Source organism: Grus americana, chromosome 23 (genome assembly GCF_028858705.1).
Source record: "Grus americana isolate bGruAme1 chromosome 23, bGruAme1.mat, whole genome shotgun sequence".
Taxonomy (NCBI): domain Eukaryota; kingdom Metazoa; phylum Chordata; class Aves; order Gruiformes; family Gruidae; genus Grus; species Grus americana.
In genome coordinates this window covers 2,222,451-2,239,731 of record NC_072874.1, presented here as the reverse complement: position 1 = coordinate 2,239,731, position 17,281 = coordinate 2,222,451, and the positions used below count along the sequence as shown (strand labels likewise).

The 17,281-nt window shown below is 44.6% G+C and overlaps 1 protein-coding gene across 1 annotated transcript; it reads right to left on the bottom strand.

Moving 5' to 3' along the window:
* Window positions 1-414: 414 nt before the first annotated feature.
* AGO4 (argonaute RISC component 4) lies at window positions 415-16,675 on the bottom strand. Its single transcript, XM_054802395.1, has 18 exons — window positions 16,219-16,675; window positions 12,844-13,009; window positions 12,006-12,126; window positions 10,726-10,907; window positions 10,191-10,327; window positions 9,977-10,111; window positions 9,713-9,800; window positions 9,137-9,284; window positions 8,937-9,056; window positions 8,589-8,717; window positions 8,293-8,426; window positions 7,396-7,580; window positions 6,932-7,091; window positions 6,026-6,341; window positions 5,643-5,777; window positions 4,745-4,846; window positions 4,322-4,521; window positions 415-4,215 (listed from the first exon to the last, which is right to left on the bottom strand). Exons 1-18 carry the CDS (start codon window positions 16,235-16,237, stop codon window positions 4,107-4,109), a joined length of 2,586 nt encoding a protein of 861 aa, XP_054658370.1. The 5' UTR covers window positions 16,238-16,675; the 3' UTR covers window positions 415-4,106.
* Window positions 16,676-17,281: the final 606 nt, after the last annotated feature.

Here is a 17,281-nt window from a genome sequence, read left to right as displayed (position 1 = left end):
AAGTGCCATTGTCTGAGGAAACCACAGACCCTCGCCTGAAACAGAGATGATGAATGAACAAGCAGCTCTTTCACGTATTAATTTGTGACTCTAATGTAGAATCACTCCTCAAGGCAGATACAGAGCCCGTTGATGCCGTATTCTCTCCAGTCATCGCTATATAATCTCCGAGAAAGCTAAAAACGGCGCCCGCGCTGAACATCTCCCCGGGTCAGCGCAGGGTCTGCAAACAGGCGCTTCACACCCTCCCGTTAGCATCGCTAGAAATGTCACCAGGCGAACTTCAGCCGCTCCCTAAGTCCTGGCACATCAGAAATAACTATGTTGTGGCAATGAGTTCCACAGGTTACACATTGTGTACAAGTTTTAATTAAAAGTTAAATTATTTAAGACATTTCTTTACAGGCAGCAGTATCGGTTGCTCACTCTGTACATTGCATTTATTAGACATCAACAAGGAAAACCAGAACATTTGGCACAAGAATGCCAATATTTTTTTTTATTATTATTATTTTTGGACACATGAACACAAAATATCCCTGCAGGCTAAAAAAAAAATAAAATACATTGCAAGTTGTACACGACCAGCATCTTATCGCAACATGGGTCTGCTAACCCGCCCATAACAGTTTAGAAAGAGTACCTCGTATTGCTATAGACATACATCCAGTCCAAATTTAATAAAATACAATTTTAAACATTACAAGTCTAACAATATAGAAACAAAAATTACATCATAAGTCAAAATGAACAAATGCAAACATTTTACACTGAAGTTTCAGCCTCTAGACATAGAAATATGAAAATGCCAATAGCAAGGTATAAGAAAATCTGTAAGTGATATTACAAGATCTTTCCTCCAATGCACAAGGAAAAAACCTTGTAGTTGAAACAGTATTGATACAATGCCCTCCAAACCCTGCCTTCTTAAAATGAAAGCAGAGTTACTCCCTTGCTATTGAGCAAGAAAAATCCTACAGCACATCCACAAAGGTAGTTCGGGGGTAGGTTTCGTTAAACACTGGATCTGAACAAAGGCGCCCCTCCCCATCTGAAGAGCAGAGCTGTCGACAGAGGTGAAATAACTCCGACGCTCGGGTCCGGGACAAGAGACGTACTGCGTGAAGCGCGTTTGTACATCGCCACCTCTTGCACCCTTCGGATGCAGCTACAGGCGCTACACTACACTGTGGTACTTGCGACAATAAATAAGCCAGGCTGTTCAAACGTCTGAGACGGGCTAACTAGTGATTGCCAGAGCTTGTTCAGAATTCAGCTGTTCACAAAGCAAGCAGAACTGGTTTGAAAATGGGTTTTTCTGCCCCCCCTTTTTTTTTTTTAATTTTTTTTTTTTTAAATGTCAACCGCCCCCTTCCCCAACTCTTTAAACTTTGCTACATTTAAAATCTTTCACACCACATAGCTAAACAGTGGCCAACAGGCTTTATTTATAAAAAATAAAACAAAACAAAAACACCCTAAGAACTACATCTACAGAATGCACATCTTCCCATTGATTGACACATGCATAACGATTCAGTCAGTCCCAAGGGTTAATCCAGATCCTCGAGCCCAACCTCAAGACTTGGACTCAGACCTGCGTAGGACCAGCACCGCCGAACCTTTGATCTGACTTTGATCTGACCGTTATCACCACAACACGGTCCTGAACCGAAACGCTCTGCCCCAAAGCGACAGCACCGCACCCTTCGCGGCGTTCCTCTAGTGACATCTTAACGCGAGATTAAGGTTCTCGCCCTGCGTCCCAGGGCTAGTCCCGGTCTAACAACCCGCATAGTCCGAGGTGAAATAGTCCGGTCTCAGGCTAGCAAAGGAGAGGCTCTCACTTCACTCAATCTGAACTAGGAGTGCTTGGCACTGGACAACTAACTGACTGGTGAGAAAATTAAGTATTTCTTATGCACCCTTGATTAAGCCAGTCACATTCTTGCCTAGTGCACAAACTCAAAACAGCGATCTTTGATCCTATAACCTAAGGAGGGTGCTCAGTTTCTTTTCAAGGTGCCGAAGTTCTCCATGTGTGTTGGGTCAGTCAGAGTTCATTCTAAGAAGGGGTTTTTTTTGTATTCTCCCTGAACGAGTACTGAGAAAAGCAGCCATCTAGCTGAAGCAGCGGTCAGTCTCCCACCCACATGTCCTGATTTTATTACACAAGTGAGGTATTCCTTAAAAAAAATTTAAAAAAACTAAAAAGAATCTCTTTTTTTTTTTTTCAATCTAGACCTGTCCACAGTACGTGCCAGGAGCAGAGTTCGCTTCAGTCCCATTTTCAACAGAACATAAAAAAAAAGTTTAAACTTAATTTAAGGAGACATACTACTTGAAAGAAGGTTATAAAACTGTTTGAAGACTAAGGTCAGTGTACTCTGGTACAACTGGAAAAAAAAAAAAACCCAGCATTTAGAAATGTAAACTTTAATTTATTTACAAGCTTAAAGACTGAAGGAAACAGCATTTCATATTGCTGAACTTTTGAGGGGGCTGGTTCCTAAGCTTTGGAACAGCAGACAACTTAGCAGCAAACCCCACACGAGTATCAGAGACCACAGTGCAATCGTTGGACTTCTCAAACTTCTGTTATCAAAGTAGCGGTGTTGGCTCTACTCAGTTTAGGAATAAGCTTTTAATCTGCGCTAACTCAGGTTAACACTGAGAGGAATCGAGTTGTAACGTACTATGTTCGTGGATTCCAAGAGTGAAACCAAGCCCCTGTTCTTTATTACACATTGCAGCCAAAAAAAAGCCAAGCAGATTAAAAAACCCTAATTTCTAGGCTGGGACAGAATCAGTATATGAGACTTACATTGGTTAAACATGCTGTTGAATGCAGGTGTGTGTGCAACCTAGATTCCCAGGGAAAAAGAGTTTAAAATGCTGGTACAAGTCCTTAGGTTGCCTGTCACACAATACATTTAACTGTACAGATTGGCAAGCCTTTCCTACACGTAACACCCAGTTTCCAAGCTTATAAAAAATGTTGTAGACAGGACACCAACAGTGAATATAAAACAGTTAAAAATAATCCTTAAAAAAAGCATGGAAGTGTGTCTTTTCTAATTAGTTTCAGAAACTGCCAAATTGTGTGTTCAGAAAACGACACGAGAATGTTGGTTAAACTCATGCACAATCCTCAGCTAGAAAATTACACTGTTAGGGGGGCTTAAAAAACAAATATTTATTGCCAAAGTTAAACCTCCTATGAGAAAAAAGTTTTAAAATCACTTAGATTTATCAAACCACACAGCAGCATAAAGTGGGCACTTTTGTAAAAGTTTGCAAAATACCTAAAAGCTAATTTTTTTTGTTTTTTGTTTTTAGCATTTTTAGAGGGGGGAAATGATGGTTCAGCACTTGTTACGATACCATGGCAGTATTATTTGTAACCATTACAATTAAAATCTACTGACAGGCATCACTATCTGGTTATATTACACATTCACAGAACAAGAACCACCTATTTGAACTCGCAGTATAGTGCAATTGCTTTGCAGCCGAAGTCTGCAGAGATTAAAAAGATAATTAGTAAAACTGACAAAAAACTGCAATACCTGTGAAAGTTATGTTTGTTAAAAGGCATTTACAGTAGTGAAGTCTAAAATCTCCATTAAAAAATCTATGGCCCCACACAATAGAACAATTACATTTAACTGGAGTAAAACAACTTGCCATAATATGCACACTCACTAAGCAGTGCACAGAGACAGGGAATCAGTCGTCATGATAAACTAGTGGGATGAGAAGATAACTTAAAAACGATAGCTAGCAAAATATTCAATAGAAACCTTTCATGCCAAGTCCTTGAAAAATTTCAGGATAATCGGCCTTTTGCGCTTTGAGGTAAAAATTCAGTCCAATGCATCAGAAAAGACAAGTCTATGAATTTCTATTACGTAAAATAATGAAACAAATGGCTCAATTGTGTTGGTGCATCAGACATTGCTGTGAAGTACAGATTCAGTGCGACTGTTCAGAGCTGCTGGTAGTGGGCAGTCTGAAATAAACTGGGCCCTAGCTATAGCAGTAGGCATTCAAAACATTTCAGGACTGCACGGGTTGTTTGTTTTGCCTCATCTTCCCAGATGCTCTCAAGCAAAATACATCGTATGCTGAGTATCATGGTGGATCTGCACTGCCTTTGCCAGAGCCTGAGGATCGCGGCCGTTGCTCTGTCCCGACACGTGGCTGCCTTCAGCACTGCAAAAACGCAGACACGTACAGAGAACCGTGAACAATCGGGCCAAGCAGGGTATAATTCAGGTCCATCACCTGGCTACCGCCACGACGAGGCACAGTTCCTTACCTGTCGTGATCCTTGTCCACAAGATGGTACCTGGCCCTAAAAGCTACCAGCCTGGCATAGTAGGCAGGAGCTGGAATAGAGACCGATCGCGTACACCGGACATATGTGTGACACAGCTGATACGTCAACAGCTGTAGTTCATCTGCGGTAAAACAGTTGTCGTCCCACAAGACCTGGTAGTGGGAGGGCCGGCTGGTTCCCTGCAGAGAACAGATGAGCAGTCAGCTGGAGAGCACGGACAAAACCAGAGGCAGTACCTGCAGGCTGTACCTGCCATCAGCGCACTGAGGGGTAAGCGCCAAACGGGCACTGGACTGATGCGACCGTAAGCCTGCCACGCTACAAACAGAAGCAACGTTACTCATCGGGACAACTGTAAGGATTTAGTCCCATAGCCTGAGCACAGCAGAGGTGAAATGTTACCTGAATTCCTGCATGGCTACAGAGGTAAAAGTCAAATTCAGAAGGATGTGTGATCGTGCTGTCCACAGTAGTGCCTGCTGGTACGTTGCCGCTCTTACCCACCTATTGAGGAAAGTTTATTATTAGCCCATGGCTTTTTTTGGAAGTGACCCAAAAATATCTCCTAAGGTAGGCTCTACTTAAAGCTGTTTGAGAATTTACTGCTCAAAAAAGGTGGAAAAATATTAAGGTCATTTACACAGGAGGAATGAAAACGTTCTCTGTGAGTTCATTTTTAGAAACTTCACCAAATCCAATTGGTGTGTCATCAGAGAAAAATAAAATACTTGCCAGTACCATTAAAATTGCAGAGTGGGATAAAGCCTACACAAGTAATTCAGGATCTGAAAATGCAGGCTTTCTGAAATAAATGTATTTCATACCCTTGTCTGCACTCACATCCCAGGGATCCGTATTTTTTAAGCAAACCTGAGATCAAGAACTTTCCTAAAGAAGGTTCCTTAGTTGGCTTACGGATTTGTGCCACAGGCAAATCTCACAGATGCATCTGGAGACAGAACAGACAACAAACTGAACAACTAGTTCAGTTTATAGTCAGCAATCCCAGGCTATAAAAAGCCAGGCTACAGCTCCAGATACACAAATACAGCGATATAGAGTACGCCTACTCCAAAAGGGGCTGGGAACAAGCTGTTCCATCTGACCGCTTGATCTAGAGCTACAAAAAAGGGGAGGAACCAGCTATTTTGGTCGAGAAAGCGTGTTACTGCACAGAACTGCTGCTGCTTGTACAGGTTAATTCAGTTTTAGTGGGCGAGATGGATTCCACCCCACTTAACCAAACAATCTTACTTTCCTGTTGCCATCACCTCCTTCTTATGTAGTCAACATTACTTGCCCTTTCGGTTTTGTCAGCACAGAATAGCCTGGTGTGATGCCTTTTCTGCACAACAATGTAGGTTATTCCTGGTCTATAATCTTCTTCCAAACTAATACAGGCCTTCCGGATTGCTATCAGTTCTGGCCAAGCTACCTAGAAGTAGAAGATTTAACTATTAGGTGCTGAATTCAGTATATCTATTATTAATTTATTTTTTTTCCACATAGAAACACCACTTCATAAGGAACATGACAAGACAGGATCAGACAGTACATTGTGCTTGCCCAGGAAAACTTAATGAAACTATTAATTGTCCCCTTAACAAATGCAATCCATGTAAATATATTTATTTTCAAGGGCAAATCCCTTTTCACAAGCAACAAGAAATCACCGGACAATACCTGCTTCATCTGTCCTTCTGATACTCCCCCTCTGTAGTAAATGATCCTCGTGGGCTTGAAACGAGTGGATTTGTAGAACTGGATCAATAGTTCTCGCACCATGTTAGTCAGGTCCTGTATCACCTCCTGACTGTAGAGCAGCTCCTGGGAGGTCTCCTGGCGGGAGGTCTGCACGCGCACGGTGGCACAGTAACGGCTGGGATGGCCATCCATGCTGCCCACCACAGCAGCTATGGATGGCTTCTTCCCATCCCCGGCAGGAGGGTGAGTGACATCTGCTCCCAAAAAGATCACTGGCTGCTGGAACACCGAGGGCCTGTTTAATGTGATTAAAGTTTATTTAATAATAAATAATAACAATAATAATAGAAAGAAGGGGGGTGAGGAAGGAAAAAAAAAAAATTACAACCGAGGAAGGTCTATCCAAACCATTTAACAGAACTAAAACCGTCAGAATCGTTAAGGATGAAGTCCTCTGCCTCAAGCTCTTACAGTCCAGAGGGAACAGAAAGTGAAAAGGAAAGACCAAAGTTACAAGCATTTATCACAAGTCACTCTTCCTCCCACTCCTTTTCTTTCAATTTGGAAGGAAATACAGTATGCTTAAGGAGGTGGCAAGAGGAGAAGGTAGACTGAGCGAACCCAAAGGCAGGAAAAAGCGACACGGCAAAAAAACCCCTTTGTGAGCTTGTTTTCACACACACTGCTGGATGGCTCTAACACTAGAGATGTTCCTCAGCACAGGCAGATTCTGAATGCTGAAGCATCCTTCTCTGTCCACTTCAGATTGTGGGTACTTCTAAAGCACATAATATTTTGAAAGGTATCATTTTAGCAATCAAAACAAGATGACACTGTTTTGCTTGACAATCCAGACTTCAAGGAGAGCTTTAGATTTAATCTCACCTTTGATGAGGTACAAGCACATTGTTGATTCCTCCAAGCTTTGCATTTATCTTCAGACACAGGTTGGACAGCGTTTGTGGTGAGGTTTTTACCACATTCTTTACCTGCACACACTGAGTGGCCATTCCTAGAAGAGTGTCACCAACCCGCTTTACTTCAGCTGCAACAGAAAAATAAGTTAGTGGTTCCAATTACCTGAACAGTCAGTAGTTCCATCTGCTTTCTCTTCCCCCCCCCCCCCCCCCCCCCCAAATGTTATTGTAATTCAGATCCTTAAAAGTTCACTGACACAGGTTCAGTTCGCCCTCTGGTAATATACAGGTACTCCAATCAGGCCTGACAAACCCATCTCCAAACCCCCCTTTTAAACAGAACATACTGCCTGCTCTGTCTCCTTCCCACCGCTGAAGTGCGCAGTAAGATTCCCACTTGCTGTACAACTAATTAACGCTTCTTCTCCGTACCGTACACGGGCGTCTTTCCGGGTAGAATCACCACGATCAGCTGCAGACCAACATAAGTCAGTTTTAAGTGTTTAAACATGGGCTCCACACTGTCTGCACCCTGGGCATACTTGCAGAAACAGGGCTGGCCTTGGATCGGCATCCCTGCATCCTTTGAGATCTTACGCAGCTGGTCAGTAAAACTCCTGGAAATTAAATATAAATGGATTTGTCCTGGCCTTTTCTCTATGTTTCACTTTACCATTAAATTTTATCAACAAGATCTAAGCTATTTCAGCTATTCGCAGCACTTCCAATTTGACACTACAGTAGTTATTTTTTAGCAGTTGTCACTCGAAACTCACTAAGAGGATTCTAAACCTGTTTGAGGACATTTCATAAGCCTCTATTCTTGGGGAAACAAACATACAGCTGAGTTGAACATTCTGAGGCAGATTCCCAAACTAATACTGATGCTCGGGTAGATTGATTTTACTCATCCACCAAACTTATCTGAGCATTGCTGCAACCATGATTTTTGCTGAACATTTCAGTGGTTCACACAACCTCTATCTTTAGGATTCTGTAGAATAATTTAAAGGAGGGGGGGAAAATCGTGGCGTATGTTGCCTGGGAGGCAGTAAAGGTTAAGACAAAAAAATAGTTCAGTTTTTAGAATGAACCACCATCATCAGTTATTTGTAAAAACAACAGAATACAAGTGGAATGCAGCCTCCACAGCAGAAAATACAGCCTCAGTGGTAAGGGAATTAATGCTTTTCCTATCTGGCCAATTAGGTTATGAGCTTTGTCGTAGTCTGCTCTCAAGTAGTAACTATTTAAGACACTGGAGAACTGTCATTTATGAGGAAAATAAATGTTGCAATAAGTGTCCTGAATAAATAGGAAAATACTTACTTTAGTAAGTCTTCCCTGCATTGTTTCTGAGGAGCAAAACAGGCAACAGCCCAAACTTTAATCTCAATGCCAGCATAGAATTGTTTTCCTCTCATGTCCCACACACCTTGGTTTGGCGTGGCCACAGTCTTGTTCTAGGTAAAAACCAAAGGCAAATTAAAAATAAAAAGCTGCTTTGTTTTGACTGCAGCCAAACAGCACTGATACAAAGGAAGCCTTATGAGAAGATAAACAGAACACTTAATGAATTTAAATAACCTCAGGACAAGGTATTTTACAAGACCTAGAGAACTTACCCTGCCTCCGTATTGCAGCATTGGTGCTGGCAAAACTCTGCCTGTCAACTCCGTCATTTCATTATGGACAACAATACCAAACTCCTTCAGATACGGGTCAGGTCCACCAACCATACTGTTACTTTTCACCTGGTGACAAGAGAAGTATTTGCGTAACTACACCTAATGCTTCAGGTGGCTCTTTGCCATGAATAGGCTTTCTATTTAAAAGGATTTGTTTTAAAAAGTCAGATTTTCTAATTCCTGCAGTTCTTGGTCATTCTGCTTATCATTACATACGCCACAATGCTTCTGGAGGAGCCGCAAGAAGTGACAAATGCAGACTGTTTGGCTGGAAAAAATACTTACTAGTCTGCTGATTTCTTCCTGTCGGTCTGGTGCAGATCTTGCAGTTGCTTTTATCATAGTCGATGTCTGATTGTCCGTTAGCTTCTTTATACATCTCTGGCCTGCCACTATGTTACACACCTACACAGGAACAGTGAGAGGTGGCGTGACACCATTCAAGGGAGGAGATACCGCAATGCAAGAGAGAGCGAGATTCTTACCTCAAGCGGTAAGTACGTGTGTTTCTGTTCCTGTCCTACTTGGAGACAGGGAAGGTGAGGATATTTTAGCTGCAGACTGTACTTCTGCTTAAAATACTGAGCTACTGTACACTCCATAGCCTGCCCATTTTCCAGCTGCAGAGGAAACCTATAAAGGACATTTGTTCTGGTTATACTTTTCAAGATTTTTTTTTTTTTATTAAGGAAAAAATGGTGTGGAAAAATCTATTCCAGACTAGAAATGCTGGAATCATTTCTTTTCCTTAGCTACTGGATCTCTTCTTTATGAAAAGATTTTATAGACTCTATACTGAATTCTTCATAGCTCTTAAAAATTATAGCCTTTGATAACTATATTTAAAAGTCAGGATACAGCTTCCATTTTCCTGTGTTGAAGGAAATAGAGCAGTGGTCTAAACCCACACTATTCCTCTACTCCACTAAGACTAAACATTCTTGTCAAGCCACATAGCGGCTTCACCTCCGGTATCAACTATTCTTGCACAAACAATATACCTAGCGTACCTAATAGGTTCAAGGTTTTTTTAAATTGTCAGAAAGTGCTTGTATACATACGTCTGATGACTGGCTGGTCGCCGAGTAACATTGCAAACTCGGTATTTTCTCTTCATCTGGCCACAATGGGTAACCTCTACTTTTAGACCTGAAAACCCAACACAAGGGTCATCTAAATAAATTCAGGCATAGGAGTCACCTTTGAGAAAGATGAGGGCAAAAAAGAGCAGGCCAGCTTCCCAAGTGCCTTGCAAATTTTCATTACAATGTAATACGAGCAGGTTTCCAGTATTTTGTTGCAGCAGCTTTAGAACAAGCCTTTACCTCTGATTTCTTTGGTAAACTTGACACGCTGTGAGTCCGTAAGAGGCTTGCTTTGTTCGCTGATGCTCTGAATGTCCAAGACCTCGCACATGAACTCGATGATAGGCTGGGCACGATAGAAAGCAGTTGCTGACACTAAGATAAAAAAAGAGGACGTTGAATTTAGAGGCGGAAAGAACTCCGTTAGATTAGTGAGACAGAATTTCCTACATACCATCAATGTTGAGCATCATGTTCCACATGGCAGGCCTGACCGACTGGTGGAAACCGAACCAGACCTCTCTCCCACCACCCAGAGGGTGGTAGTAACCTTCGGGGGGGGAGAAGAAGGAGCGACCCACAGGAGTGTACCTGACAAAAATAAGAAAATTAATACTTCGATAATTCCTTTCTGATACACCTTTTTACATTCGTGCCTGTAATACTTAAAACACATTTCTACAGTACATTAGAACTGTTAGAGTTAACTTATGGCAAGCGTACAAAGCCTTTACTGACAGTGCAGTTGGAAAGGCTATAGAAAATTCCTGTTAGAAACATGACCAGCAGATACAAGTCCTGAGTTCAGATCAGATTTCCCTATTCTAGTGCAAATTTGTAAGGCAAGCATTGAATTACACAACTGCATCCCTCATCCCTTCTACCGCAGGGAAGCGTAATAGCAGTAGAACAGCAGCAAGTAATAACTAATATAAATGTTAAGACAGATATAAGACTAAGCCAGTCAGGAAGGCACCAGAAGGACCCACCTCATGGAGGGAAGGTGCCGTGTGATTACGTCAAGCGCCTGCACAGAATCTTCAGGAACTTCATTCAAGTGCCCTGCCAGAGCTTCCAGCAGCAACTGAAGGCTGACGACTGACACCCACTGAATCGATACTTTAAATGTCTGGTCCTTCCCCTCTCCTGGAAGCGTCACCTCCATATCCACCTGACATAGGCAGAACAGAATTAAGCACACACTTTTGTTACGGGTTACAGACTATCACAACACTAAGCAACCTTATATTTTTCTCCTAGGTATCCTGTGAATCTGTATTTTTGACAATTAGTTTGTGTAATTCTTTTAAAATATTACAATTAGTTTCCTTAGGATTTTGAAAGCTTGTAATTTATTCATCTGAGAAACTGCGGTGAGGTATCTTTAAGTGTAAATTTTAAGTAGTAATTAGTATGGTGACATCAAAGCTCTGAAGAACTGTGAGTCATTTTTCTTTAAGTCAACCAATTAATAGCAAGATGTCTTGTGAACCAAACAGGAAGGCAAAAAACCCCAACCTTTTGGGCAAGAAGACGACTCACTGGGAAACACTAATCTCAGAGTTCTAGCACAGTACTTGAGATCACTGCGGGGGGTTGGACTAGGTGACCTTTAAAGGTCTGTTCCAACCCAAACTATTCTATGAGTCTATGATTATTCTCATGTGCCATCAGCCCAAAGCGTGAATGTGAACTCATTTTATGTATTCCTTATGGCACTGTACCAGCAATAACCAGATCCCTGGGGAGAACAGACGGGGGTTAAGTTTTGTATCAGGACTGGTTAATACAGATTGCAATCTGTTTGAGCCAGGGTGCCAGCAAGCTCAGCCCAGAACACGAAGGGCCAGTGCAGCTGATCCAGCTGTTGACAGTACTCGTGCCACACGTTCTTATGGAACGGCATATTTGTCATCTACTTTATCATTTAGCAATAGAACAAGGGTTAGAAAAGAGAAAAAGGAAGTTTCTATTAGAGTGGGGAAAAAAAAAAAATCTACTTGCAGCTGAAAGAGCACAACAAACTAATTCACATTATCACTGACAAATTCTCCAACTGAAGAGCTGGGAATTAGAAACCCGAAGACAATAAACTTCAGAAAATACCAGTAAGTTCCTAGAGATCCCTGACTGGCACTGCCTGACATTCCCAAGACTGTACTAATACGTGCGACACCATTTTGAGTTTATGTCAATAAAAGTACACTTTTCAAATGATGCAGTAACAGCTTTGCCACAGAAACTTGAAACTGCTTATAGCAACACTTACTCTATCACGGCCAATAGGTAATGGGTGTGCAGTATACATGTTCCGTTTCCCATCATATCCAGGCTGCCGATCACCAAATATCTGCATCTTGAAGTGCCTCACCATAGTATCCACCACCTCTCTACAGAGGGATTTATTCGAGTTAGGTTGAAGAACAGAAAATCCAGCAATGGTCTTACACAGTTTAAAATTCCTTTTTCACATTTTCTTAAATGAGCAAGGCAGGAGAAACAACAATGCACTAACCAGAGTATAGCCAAGTCATTAGAAGACACCAGGAGTTTTAAAAGTCACCACTACATTAAGACATCTAAGTTTCAGCATACGGGTGTCTATACACAAGGCAGGTATCCGTACTGTCAGCAGAGATACGGTCAGTACGGGCAGGGGAATCTGGAAAGCTGTTCAACCACAGAGGCAAATATCTGCCTTGGGGTGAGCGTGGGCGCTCTGTGGATTGATGCTACTGACAAAGCATCCACACGTGGACCATAAAATGTTGGCGCCAATCTGCAAGCTCTTCAACTGCTAGCCCATGTTTCTATAACAGACTGTAGAACATTATCAGGGACATTCACTTGTAGACTGGAAAACAAAAACAGCTGTAGTTCAAGGCTTAGTACATCTCCTAGAGCCTTCTAGATTATAGGTCAATTGCAAAACTTCTTAATAAAAATAAGGAGAATATTATATTACAGTTCACTGAAAAATTAAGCAACTGCTAACCACAGTACAAATACAAACGGGCCTTTAACAGATGAAGAATTTCTAGGATGTAGAGTTTTCTTAAATTGAGGCACATATACTCTTTAATTTTTTTTTATTAAACAACTCATACCTGTTCACTCTTCGGGGGCGTTTTTCTGGTTTGATATCTACGTCATAGTGATAAACATCAATCTTAGGGATCTGAACCTGAAAATGGTTGGCTAGGAGGCGGATGGGTTTCCCAACAGTTCCCAGGCCTGGGCGACGGGGTGGCTGGAAAAGGCTGGTCGGGGGCCCTACGGAAGTCAAACAGATACGTGTGAGGTACAGCATCCTTTCAGGTGAACTTTAGCTGAAACACCTTTCTGACAGGGCAGAAATCTTAAGTAGCTTTCTAAGGTTGCAGATGGAGGTGTTCCAAGTGGCTCACAGCCTTCCAGCTGCTTGGAATTTCTAGGTAAAAAAAATGTGCTACCTAAAGCATATATAGGTTAGTGCCATCATTCATTCTCAAAATTTTAGTGACATTTATTCATGACTGTGGTTATGAACTTGACAGAGTCTTGAGATGGAATGCAACCATTTACATATCTGTATTTTTATATAATGTAAAAATAAATACATGCCTACCACCATTTGTAGAACTAGCCAATAGCCACACAAGCCACATTTTTTCATTGTTTTCACTACAGGCTTAAAGTTCAGACGTTAATGACTGTCACTCTTGCCATACTTAGGCCATACATCCCCAATGTTTAGCTGAAAATGGATATTATCTGGAAATGGGTAAGGGATATTTTTATTCTGAACTAAAAATATATTTCCGTATAGGATCTAAGCTAAAACAGTTTTGCCATTTCCTCTACATCATGAACACATCACTTTTGTTAATAGTGAAACACTTTTCCCCTCGAGCACAATTTCAGCCAATTTAAAATTCAACACAAAGAGAGGAGTGAGAAAAGGTTTAGGCCTTCTTCTAAAAAGAAGAATAAGGGAGAAAGCATAAAGACAGGTATAGACTCCTAACAGATGTGGAGAAGATAATTTATTTGGACAAAAGTAAGAGCTTCAGGAACAGTTCTAATGAGAAAATTATTAGCGGCTTGAAAAAGTACTCGCACACAAGCTAGTCAATAGTTAAGTCTTTAGTTAACTTCCTCAAAGTGTCAAGCTCTGAGATACCATGTTAACAAGATTAAACAGACTTTTTTTACAATCTATCACAGCCTCAGTTGACACTGCACATAAAGCAAATCAAATTACTATATTTTCATGGGGTTTGTCTATACCTGCCAGTGTTTAGTGTGATCAAAGTTTCTTCCCTCTGTTGTAGAGTGGCAAAGGAGAGGGGGGAAAAAAGTACTACAATACAAGAATGCAATAATAAAGCAATCATAAAACTTAGGGCAAATTTAGTATCATAAGACTGTGTCAACCTGCCAGTATCCATTTAAGTCAAAGGCTCACAGTTTATACCAGGAGAGAAGTAGATAAGCTGTGGGAGGATGAAGGTCATGTTTGGGTACGTTTTAGGGTGCAGCAATAAACTTCAACGCAATCCTAAACTAAGCCCAGCACCAAATCCAAGCAGACTTCTATGCTGGCTTTGTAAGCCATCCAATGGCTACTATATTACCAATTAAAATTACCAATCCAAGGACACTAACCCTAGAATATTTTTAAACAGAAGTAATACTTAGAGCATGTAAGCAGCTGTAGCCCACTCGACACGTCAGCTCCCCAAAGCTGCAGTAGCAGGGTGGCTGCCGGGGCCACAGACATCCCACGCAACACAATCGCTGGCTCTGCACCCGCCTGACTAATTGCAATACGTCCAGGAGGAGCTCGCAACGCCGTAGTTAAACTGGTTGTGGGGTACAGTTAGCACTGTAAAAAACTACAGCTGTCCTGACAAACATGAATCATCAAGGGCAATCAAAGTTTGCTGTGCTTATTTGGATACTCGAGAGATGATCCATTAATCCCGTGCTAATTAGTCTGAAGTGAGTGCAGGCACTGACCTCCCACAAGAGATTAAATGACAACTATATTTACCCATTTTCCTCCCTCAGTATTGACAAGTTCTGTAAACAGGCATGGCAACGCTGACCTCAGTCGGTTTTGATCAAAGGAGATAAAACTTACATCTTCTCCTTTCTAAAGTTATTTCTCAAAGGATTCCAGAGAATAAGCTAAGAACTGTTTTCCCACTTGAAGCCAGGCTGCCCTGCAAGTAACACTGATTTTATCAGGATTTTCACTTGATTGGCCTGACTACATGTGCTGTTACTCTTTTAATTTCTTCTGGTCTGTGTTGATTATGTACTAAGAACCCTCGACCAAGTTACTTCAGACAGGAAGCAGTTTTACAAAACTAAAAGAGGATCTACTTCTACGGTTGGAAGTCAGAGGACACACTACACCATATATATGTACAGCAAACTCTCCAAGTCAGCCCTCCGCTATCTTCAAACCTGGATTCTTCTGGAATTGCACCTTTGTGTCAATAAACATTTCCTACTGCACCAAAATCAACACTACTTCGATTATAGCAATAGTTTGAACAGAAACTTGATGGATAAGATGCACAGAGCACTTCTGTCAAGAAATACATCTTGCAGACATTTGATAGAAGAAGAACCGTGGAATAACATACCAGTAGGAAAATGTCACATGCAAAATATCACCAATGTTTAACCAAAGTTTGTTAAAAAAAATAAACCCCAACATCCGTATTTTCAGAAAGTATCACCTTAAACTCTTAATAACGGCACAACGTCAAAAATAAAACTTGTTATTGTACAGCTGCCAGGCCTGACATGCAGGGAGCACCTTGCTGTGTCCACCTGAAGACCTACGCCTCTTTCCCCACCTCCTCGCTATCCCACTCACAAGCCCGAGCCCAGACGAGCTCTGTTCCGTGACTTTGGCCGAGAAGCCGCACTCGAGGCCACGTCCTATTTACTCTCGGGAGGGTGAAGTCACCCGATAGCCCGAGCAGAAAACTTCCACCGCAGTCAGCAACCTGTTCGGCAGCGCCGTACGGGCGCATGCAAATCTCCTCGGAAAGTTTGGCGACCTGCTGCAGTTCCTCTTTAAAGGAAAGCGCCCGGCGGCTGCCAAGACGCCTCCGAGTCCGCTCGCGTGTCAGCCCGCCGCCGGAGGCCCACTGCGGGGTCACCAGCGGCCCCGGGGCCCGCCGGGCCCGGCCCGCGGCACGGCACGGACCGCCCGGCCCCAGGCCGCTACGGCTGCCGGCCCAGCTCAGCCGCGAACGCCCGAGGATGGCGGGGGCGGCCCCCGCCGGGGCCGGGCTGGGCCCGCGGCCTCCTTCCCCCCGCTGACACGGGCCCGCCTCCCCCGGAGCCGGGTCAGCGCGGGGCCGGGCCCGCGCCTGACAGGGCCGGCGCTGACCGCGACCCGCCAGGCCGCAGCTGGCCGGGCCCCCGCGCCGCCGGCCGCCCCCTCCGCGCCGCCCCCTCCGCGCCCCCGCGGTTCTCACCGGGTCCCAGCGCTTCCATGGCGGCGGCGGAGGCGGCCTCGCTGCGGTCCCCCCCGGCCCCGACGACCGCCCCGGGCCCCGCCGCCGGCCCCGCCGCCGCCGCCGCGTAACGCTGGATCTCCGGAATATTGGCTCCGGGGTGGGGGCCTGACGCGGGAACGGGGGGGGGCGGCGGCGGGGCGCGAGGAGGAGGGGGGGGCGCGGCGGGGAGCGGTCCCCGCACTCCGCTTCCCCGAGCGGCGGCGCAAACAATCCCCCCGCTGCGCCGCCGCCGCCGCCGCCGAGCCCGAGCGCGCCCCCGCCGCCGCCAGCACGCGCCGCCTCCCTCCGCGCGCGCCCCCCGCCGCCCGGGCGAGGAGGAGGAGGAGGAGGACGAGGAGGAGGAGGACGAGGAGGAGGAGGAAGCAGCGGCCCCTCCACACTGCCCGGGCGCCGCCGGCTCGCGCACGCGCGCTGCCCCCTGCCGGCGGGGGCGCGCACGCCGCCCGCACCCTTTCAAGGCCGGCGCGGCCCCGCGGCGGCAACAGGTGACGGCAGCGGCTTCTCGCGCGCGTGGCCCCGCCTGTCGCCTCAAGGAGCCGGTTCCCTGCCCCGGTTCCCGCGTCCGGGGGGAGCTCCCTTCCTTCCCCCGCTGCCCGAACCCGACATCTGTTCGCAGGTTTAATAATTAACCGAACAGCGACCGAAAACTCGGGCGCGCTCCGTGACAGCAGCTCCGCGGGCACCTCCCACCCCGGGGTCGGCCCGCAGCCGCACCGCCCTGACTTCCACCCGTCCTCGGCTGTACCCCGAAATGGGGAACTTGCCCAGGTTAATTAATTACAGCCTGAATAACTTCCTGTACCAGCCAAACTGCCCTAATGCGATTTAAACCACCTGAAAAAACCCCAGCATTTGTAAAAGGCGAACTGCTGGACGTGAAACACTCGTGTCCCCTGAGACGTCCTGTGGGCACAAGATGGCCCGGCCGAGCGGCAGACTGCCTTGTGGGGCTCATGAGCCATGGCTGCCCAGCAGCTGGTAGAGACCGACAGCGATCGTGGGGCATCGCCCCGAGCTGCCA